An 8,927-nucleotide genomic window follows, 5' to 3' on the forward strand; every position below is an offset into this window, starting at 1 on the left:
ATCAAATGTTGTTATATCTCATATGTGTTGTAACTTGTAAGAGTTTGATTCTATATTTTAATGTAGAAAGTATTATATATATTTAACATTGTTTTCAATTTTTATTTTATTTATAAAAAAAAATATTTCTTTTATATTTCTTGCCTTTCTAATCTATTCATATTTATTTTTTAAATTTGCATAGTTAAATTTAAATTCACATATGTTGGTTTTAACAAAACAATCAACTTTATTTGAGAATTAGATGTTCCTATTCATTTTTAAACGATCAATGTGTAACATATAAGCATTTTGTCTTGCAATCACAAGTTCCATTTCCATTGCTTAACTCCATGGTTAAACTATAATATATGTTGTCCTATTTGTAGGAACAACAACATACTTATTTAATATATTTAAAAGAACAGATGATTAATCGAAATAAACATTTCTCCAAATTTTATAATTCAATCAGTGTGAGTGTACTTATTACTTTGAAAAACCTTTACATTGAAGTTCATAAAATCATATAAGAAAACTAAAATACTATGTCACTTCAAATTTGGAAGGAAACACTTGGTATTCCTTTTTAAAAAAGTCAAGACACATATAAAAATTTATTAATATTTAACTCACTTTAAAGGCATAAAAGGTCATTTAACTCAAAAATAACTTCTATCCAATAATTCCATACATTCCTCCCACAAAAAATATATATATATGTTCAAGATTATATTTAAATATTACATAATTTTTTAGTTAGCTAAACTTATAGTCACATATATACAATATATATACATAAGAATTTATATTATTTATTAACACCATAATTCGACCCATTATTTGCTTAACTCAAAATTGGTTTCAAAGCCAACTAAAGAAAAACAGAAACGATCTTATTGATATTAGACCAAAACATGGGCATACAAACATAATCACTTACACAGAAGATAATTATTTTTAAAAAATAACTTATTATTACAACATGAACATATGAAGGGTTTACATAAGCAGTTAATTAGAAAATCTAAAATACAATAAATGTATTAGGAACAATATCAGTCAATGATAAGATTGGATCCTCAAAAGCAAGAAACAATATCCTAATAATTCATAAAAAATAAATGCCATAATTGTACACATCTAAACGAAATGGTATAAACATATAGTGTATAAATACAAGTAACAGCAAAGCCCGTATATGCCTAATTAAAACGAAATAATACAAAAGAGAAAACGAAAAACATTAAAAAAAAATAAAAAAATGCTAATTACAGCACAATCCACGCGTTGCCTGGGGAAGCACCTAGAAAAAGGAAAGGGAAAGTTGTTTCTCTTTGATTGCGATCCAAAAAGTCTCTTGGCCGGCGGTTTCTGTGGCTCGGCGACTCAGTCCCCGAATCTCAGTGGTTTGTCGTGGCTCCTTTATCCAATTTGGTTTACGGCTCTGATAGATCGGTAGTTGTGTCGGAGCTCTCCTCTTTTGGGGCTTGCTTCTGAGATCTGGTTTTCCGAGGGTGCATCATTTTATTTCCAGATCTCCTCTTCCTCCCGGGCGTTTTGGTGTGGCCTCAGTTTGGTATGTTAGAAATTTGATAATTTTAGTCAGCTTATTGCAAACCTCCTTCTTCTATGTATAAATCTCCTAAATTATAATTCAAAGTCTGCTTGAATTGAAGACTGCTTGAATAGAATACTGCTTGAATAGAAAGACAACTAATTACTGAAAGAGAAACAATTTTTTAGCCAATTCATGAAACAAAACTTGATTAGTAAATAACAACCACTGATCTTTCAAACGTCTGCTGAATGTATACACATAGAAAAACGTCTTTTAAATAGAAACTCTTACATGAACGTGAAGATTTTTTTTTTTTTTTGTCATACGAACCTGAAGAATTTACTTTTAAGTTTCTTTGAACTTCTAATTGGCGTGACAACTCTCATTCCTACACAATTAATAAAATGATATTAGTTATATAAAATCAAAAGAGGGTGATCAAAGTCGCCCTTGTAGAAAAAGGTTTTACATTTAAACAAAAAGTTCTCACCTTTAAAAGCTCATATCCTTGCAGGAGAAAAGATATGATTATTGGATAAGTCGTATATGGTTCTCCGCATGATCCAAGTAAGTTTCTAATTTCTTGAGAAATTATATGAAAAACAATTCCTCATGAATTTCGGGTTTGAGAGTTGAGAGATGGTGTAGGCCTCCTTCTATTCGATGTCTTCTTCATCCTGTTTCATATAACGACAATACTGACATTAGTTTCATATTCTGATAAACAATGCATAAGAATAAAGAGAATTAAGCTTGGACACTTTAGATATATTTGCTAACTTATTTCCTTACTAGTCAGTTTTTAATATTTCTTAATGATATATTTGCTAAAATGATTATTTTATATGGACTTCAATTACAAAATTATATATCTATATAATATAAATTAACGTTTGATCAATTTTCATAAAGAGAATAAACCATCTTCATGATCAATGTAAATCTCACTAATTGACCATTATAATATAAGAACATCTAATTTTATGTAATACTAAAATTTGAGATATCACCACCAAAATGAGCAGCAAATTTGTATTAGCCAGTTTAGACTAATCACTAAAATATATACCCCCTCCGTTCCTAATTGTACTTGAATTCTTTTTGTGTGCACCAACTGTACTAGTATATGTCTTTTTCTTAGTTCAATTTATTTGTTATTTTAGTATTGAACAATATTATATATATATATATATATATATATTACATCTAGAACTGTGAGAGTTAAATGTTAGATTTAAATTTTGTTAAATAGGATTCACTTAAGTAAACTATTTGAAAAACAGTCCCATATTTATACATATTAGACCAACAAATTATACATATTCGATTTAAATTTTCTGATTTTGCCCTTTAGGTTCGTATCTACTTGATTAGTCTTAGATTAGTTCCACTATGGTAAGTTCATCCTCTTGTTCTTGAGGAGGAGAAAAATCTTATTTCTCAGCAAGTTCATTTTGGATTGAATTTTCATAAATTTGCTCATCTAAATTACTGTTCCACTCACCACTTCCAAACTCTTGCTACAAAACCCAAGCCAACCAAAATGTTCAACACTCCTGTCATCATGTGTTCCATAATTGCATCCGTTGTTCTTATTTTAGGTCTTGGTTTCCTCAAAAAAAACTAAACAAACGATGTGCCTTCTACTCTTTTTTCTTTTATTCTACTATCAGCAGCTCTACAACTACAAGTTGCCTCCTCCTCTGAAGAGACTAGGCAGGTCAGAAAAACACAGGAAAAGGCATTCACTAGTAAAAATCGTTTATATAGTTACGGGTACTTGTTACGGAAATAATTGTAAGAAAAAATAGCTACAGTATGTGACAAATTTGTTACAATATATGAGGTAATTTATTTTGTAACTATTTTGTGAGGAATCGTAGATAAATAGTGAGGGATAGTTACCAATACATTTTGTAGTAAAATTGCTACATAATTTGTGACACATCATATTGTAGTGGTAGTTCTCACAACATGAGTTGTCGCAAGATGTAGTAAATCTTTTGAAAATAATTATAAAAAAATAGATTAATAGTATACTTTTGCTACAAATAACTAGTAACTGTTGCAACAATTTTAACGTGTAGCAATTGTCGTCGCAACTTAGCTAGAGAGTGATGTTTGTCGTTTTACGTAGTGAATTAGTGGTGCTCCATATTATTGTGGCAAACCTGCTACGGATTGTGATAAAGGGTCAGTTTTTGATGAGTAAATAATTACTAATTTTTTTTTGTCACAAATCTGTAACAATTTTGTTTTCGCTATGGAAAACAAGCTATATCTACACAATTATTTGTAACTATACAACACAATTTTACTAGTGATTGCAAGATTTGTTGGTCCCTGATTGCAGTAGTCTTGGAGATGATTCCCCTCTTATCCGCTGCTATGTGAAAATACTTTCCACATGGTATGTCTCTCTTCTATCTCCTTCATACTCTCAAGTCGTTTCTATCTCCTTCATACTCTCTTCAATTCCTTACACCTTTATAAAAGTTATTTTGGCCTATAGTTTTATCTTATAAAATAACATATTCCATCTCTAGTGCATTTGCCCTTTCTAACTCGCATCACACATTCTCAAGGTTCATGATTTGTGTGATACACGTAAATTTCTCTTCTCATTAGTAATTGCTTTTTCTTTGTCTAGTTCTCTAAGTGGAGTTACTAAAATGTGGGAGATGCCTCAAGTTACAGACAAGATTGCTGTCTTGAAGGACCACAAAGAACGTGCAACCGATGTAGTGTTCTCCCCTGTGGATGATTGTCTAGCAACTGCTTCTGCTGATCGATTTGCAAAGTTGTGGAAAACTGTTGGAACGCTCCTACAAACTTTTAAAGGCCATTTGAATCGTCTTTCACGTGTTGCCTTTCACCCATCAGGGACATACCTGGGAACCACCACCTTGCACGTGTCTAGTTCTCTAAGTGGCGTTACCAAACTGTGGGAGATGCCTCAAGTTACAAACAAGATTGCTGTCCTGAAGGACCCCAAAGGACGTGCAACTGATCTAGTGTTCTCCCCTATGGATGATTCTCTAGCAACTGCTTCTGCTGATCGAACTGCAAAGCTCTCTACTTACTGATATTGCAGAGAAGGTTCTGCTCTAACCTCGGGATGTCCAACCATGCGATTAAAGCTGCTCAGGAAGCTGTGCAAAAATCTGAGGAATTTGACATAAGGTACATTTCAATTATTTCTCCCCAAATATTCGTGACCAAGATGGACATAGCAGAACTGAAAGATCTTTATTTGGGATCTTGCAGGAGGAGTCCTATATCAATAGCGGCAGTGGTCATTTATATCATAACCCAGCTTTCTGATGACAAGAAGACTCTCAAAGGTTTTTTTGTTTTCTTTCTTTTTCCTGGCGCATTTATTCGAGTAAAGAGTTGAAATCATCTATGTAAATACTTCTGTAGTTCCTTTCCTAAGTGTATATTTTCTTTTTCTAAGTTTTTCAATCTTCTGTTTCATCTGCTCTTAACTTTGGTTCTAATTTCTTGCATTCTGTTTACCAGATATGGCCGGATTGAAAAGAAGAACTCAAGTTAGTTACCGCGGGATTGAAGATGTCTATTTCCTCATGAGCACAATTTAGATCACCCGTCAAGATCACAGGCTTAGACTTCTCCAGCTCCTGTAAATGCAAAAGGTTCATTAAGCTTGTGTAACACATACAAAAAAATAAAGAAATTCCACTAGAAAGTATCATACTTTGATGTAATTGCTGAGGGTTCGATCCCATTCTTCGATCCTGTATGACTTGAAAACCCACAGGATCCATTCGTTAAAATTAAAAGAAAACGAATAATCTGTCAACCATAGAAACCAGTAAATATGAGGAGTACCAGTCTTTTTAAGCCATCTCCGGAATTAGGGACATAAGTATTAATTAAGTAGAAGGAGTCAAATTCAGCAGTCACAATGCGTCCTTCCATGTCATGATCTGATCCAGATAGATCGGTACCATATCTAACTGAGAGTGGTTTTATCTGTCAAAAGACCAAACTGATTAAAACACAATGTAACTTAACATATCAGATCAAATGGACATTAACTAACATATAAGCACATTCTTCTGTTACCCGTGAGATTATTGCAGTTCCAGAGTAACCAAGTTTTGAGATGCTACAGGACCAAAAACTATGATCATAGCCATCAATAAGAGTTTTCTTAATATCCTCAACATCCTTCATCTGTCATAACATTGATCGATATCTTCAGTACAAGATATATCGAACTTGGTTATGTTTGAAAATATAGAGCAGAAACAACTTAAGAAGGGCCTAAAATTATGACCTGGAGTTTAGTCTCCTGCAAGCACAAGACATCAAAGTTTTCTCTTTGGGCAAGCTGCAGAGCAGAGAAGCTCTCTAATTTCAACAATGCTCTCAATCCATTAACATTCCAAGTCATAACCTTCACATGCTTGGTTCCCTCTGGTAGAGAGGGAGGTCTCATTGTCTTCGGGTTATAAGCTTTGCAGTCCTTCTGAGGCTTCTTATGAGCAAGTACAGTCCACGGTTCACTCTGACTCGGGGATGATATAATTTCTTCGGTTTTCAGAACTTCACTCGAGATAGTTGATGATGCTTCTTCTTTTGACTGAAATTGCAACTTACCTAGGAAATTTTAAGCACACAAAATGTTTTAAAATACTCTATATAGATGTTGGTATATATTACATAGAATTCGTTTAGGTTAACACGTGACAAACCTGTTTTCGTCAATGATTTCTGTTCTTTAGAGATTGCTTTAGAAGAAACTTTAGCTTTCAAGTTTTTCTCAGTACACTGCTTTACTCTCTTCTCTTCTCTCCGTTTTCAATGCCATAAGCATCAGAGTTAATGCAGTCATCTTCAGCAAGCTCTTCCCTGTTTCTGATCTACATATTAGTGTATTACAAATTTTGCAAAACATATGCCATCTAGATTTTGTGTATGGACTAAAACTAAAACTATGTGTTCTCTCTACAGTGTTGGGGTTTCACTTGTTGGAGGCTAGCCCGACTTGTGTTGCTGAACTTGTCTCAGAGGATGTTCGTGGAGTTGCAATACCGCCACAGATTTGTATTTAAGTTTGTTCGTTTTTATTTATAATGGGAGGGTTTCTCCCTTTTGTTCTACCAAAAAAAAAAAAAAAACTAAAATGCACATATTAATAATCTTTATAAGCAAGATTTGAAAGCTACTAAAAAGTCAACAGAATCAGAGTCAAGAATCTGGACGATAAGCCCAAAAATATTCAAAAGCTTCGAGCCACCTTCTCGTACAAGTCACGAGGCCAGTTCCGGTGTGTGTTGCTTGCAAGAAACCCAGCAATCTGCGGATAGCGATCAGAGGCTCAAGTATCATGACTTTGTAATAAACCAAAACCATTTTTGTGAATTTGTTAATAAATGTACCTTGGATCTCATGGCACGGATCGATCCATCAGTGTCAGGTACATTGTCCAAACACGTTAGTGCAACTTTGAGCAGGTCCGGGACACAAGTCTGGAAGTAAGGTGATGCACTCTGGAACACATCAGCTGTTGCATCGGGCACTCTTGGATCGAGATGAAGGAATGGAAGTCTTGCAATTTCCCTTAAAGCATCCAGATGATTGCCTAATCTACCAAACTTGTGGATTGATAGTATCGCCTCAAGCTCTCTCAGTATGGTTTCTTGTTCCATCACTCGATCTCTTTCCTGGGGACTGTCAGTGGCAGAATAAAAACAAATCCCCTGAGCACATTTTTAACTTGAAGCAAAGTAGTTTTCTAGCCTGAAAAATAATATACCTGACTTCAGGGTAATATTTGTAAGTCTGAAGAATGTCGTTCCCCGCGAGTATGAGCCCTGTTGTTCGGCTTTCACCATCCAACCTTCCACGGGCGAGAGAACAAATGGCTTCAGAAAGACACTTGTTTATAGTCTCCAAGGCAGCCGAAAATGCACCGACTCTCTTCTGTATTTCTATGGACTGGGAAAATGAAAACCATGGTGAAAATTCTATAAAAGACTTAGGCTCCAAACAATGTTAGATGAGAAGTTACTTACTTTGTCATATAATCCAGCTTCCTGACATTGATGCGCAGCTTCAACCAAGAACTGCTGTCGCAATCTAGAATCAGTAAAAAACCTTCCAAGCTGACCTTCTTCACCAGAACCTCTTTCCCCAAGCATAAAGTAAAGGCCACCTTCTCGAAGCAGAATCTCAGTCAGTAGCTGCTTCAGCATTAAGTTTCTCTGCCTCTGTTGATCCATATCACTTCTTCCAGACCAAGCTAATTGCCCCCCACCTACAGTAGCAGCAGCTTGTGCATAGTACTCTACAGTCATTTGGAAATCTCCATGATGCAAAAACATTGACCCATATTGCCTTATCATGCTAGATGCCTCAGCATTAGGATCCATCACACTTAGTTTGTGGCCAGTCCCAGAGCCTTCTGATAAAACGGAATGGTCCACTAGACAAATAGCTATATGAATAGCATCGATATTGTACCCTCCATCTCCTGCTTCTTTGGATAAGTGCATGATAGCTGGTAGCAACTGAATGCTGAGAAGCAAAACATATGGATATACCAAGGGGTCTTTACCATTCTTCGTGTAGTATGAAGGCTCAAATTTATTGAGATAGGCCTGAAGATCATCTAAACTGTACGGTGCAAGGCCATCATTCAGGACCACAGATGAAGATCCACCAGTGACGTCCCTTATGCATGATAATTTGAACCATAAGAAATCTTCAATTGTGTTGAATAGTGTAGACAGATCCCTCAGTATGCGCTCAATTTGCCTACGGGAGCCAGAAATGATGGTGTAGAGTAAAAGTTTCTTCTGCATGTTGACTGATTTTCCGCGAGTTACCTCAGCACCAGGAGTATCATAAGCGTCCTTAAAACACATAGCAGGCTGTACAAAAAGTCAAAACTAGGATCAGTAGAAAGCACACCCAAACAGTCAATATGAGGGTAGCCAGTTAAAATGGCTGCTGCATAAGAGGTAGAGTGCATACCGAACAAAAAGTTATAACAATTCTAGCTTGACTTCTTACAGTAGTTAGGGGAAATTAATAGTTTTCAGCTAGACGTATCGACAGTAATTCAAGGAAAGTGAACTAGTACTAAGTTTTAAGTCAAGGTATAGGAAATCCTTACTCTAAATGGCAAGCCTCGTTCTTTTGAAGTGTTAAGTTTCTTCACAACCTCTCCATAGATGTATGCCTTTTTCTCATGAATGGGTATGTTAGCCAGAGCCACAAGTTCTTTGCCTGGTATTGAGGACACTCGAGGACTTGAAGCCACCGGCACTAGTTGACCAGCATGAGCCTCTCTGCTTGTATCAGTGAAATTCGTTTTAGGTAGCATTGATATTCTGCTGAGGCTCTGAAGGAAGTC

The 8,927-nt window shown here is 35.2% G+C and overlaps 2 protein-coding genes and 1 pseudogene across 3 annotated transcripts in view; 1 reads left to right on the forward strand and 2 right to left on the reverse strand.

Moving 5' to 3' along the window:
- On the forward strand, positions 1,223-5,296 carry LOC104782652 (U4/U6 small nuclear ribonucleoprotein PRP4-like protein). Of its 2 annotated transcripts, none has more exons than XM_010507643.2 (7): positions 1,223-1,558; positions 2,055-2,107; positions 3,214-3,260; positions 3,894-3,950; positions 4,191-4,723; positions 4,808-4,884; positions 5,063-5,296. In XM_010507643.2, exons 2-5 carry the CDS (start codon positions 2,087-2,089, stop codon positions 4,624-4,626), a joined length of 561 nt encoding a protein of 186 aa, XP_010505945.1. In that variant the 5' UTR covers positions 1,223-1,558; positions 2,055-2,086; the 3' UTR covers positions 4,627-4,723; positions 4,808-4,884; positions 5,063-5,296. The 2 variants fall into 2 exon arrangements, with proteins under 2 accessions (XP_010505945.1, XP_010505947.1); XM_010507645.2 differs by having other exon boundaries at positions 1,224-1,558; positions 3,217-3,260.
- Positions 5,056-6,471, reverse strand: LOC104784341 (annotated as a pseudogene).
- LOC104793076 (nuclear pore complex protein NUP93A) overlaps positions 6,588-8,927 on the reverse strand; it is a 6,441-nt gene continuing 4,101 nt past the window's right edge. Inside the window, exons 12-16 of the mRNA XM_019244244.1 lie at positions 8,688-8,921; positions 7,585-8,442; positions 7,326-7,507; positions 6,949-7,240; positions 6,588-6,866 (exon numbers count right to left, since the gene is read on the reverse strand). Coding sequence (XP_019099789.1) covers positions 6,789-6,866; positions 6,949-7,240; positions 7,326-7,507; positions 7,585-8,442; positions 8,688-8,921 — 1,644 coding nt within the window. The 3' untranslated portion in view covers positions 6,588-6,788. The remainder of the gene's footprint in view (positions 6,867-6,948; positions 7,241-7,325; positions 7,508-7,584; positions 8,443-8,687; positions 8,922-8,927) is intronic.

This window comes from Camelina sativa, chromosome 4 (assembly GCF_000633955.1).
Source record: "Camelina sativa cultivar DH55 chromosome 4, Cs, whole genome shotgun sequence".
NCBI lineage: Eukaryota > Viridiplantae > Streptophyta > Magnoliopsida > Brassicales > Brassicaceae > Camelina > Camelina sativa.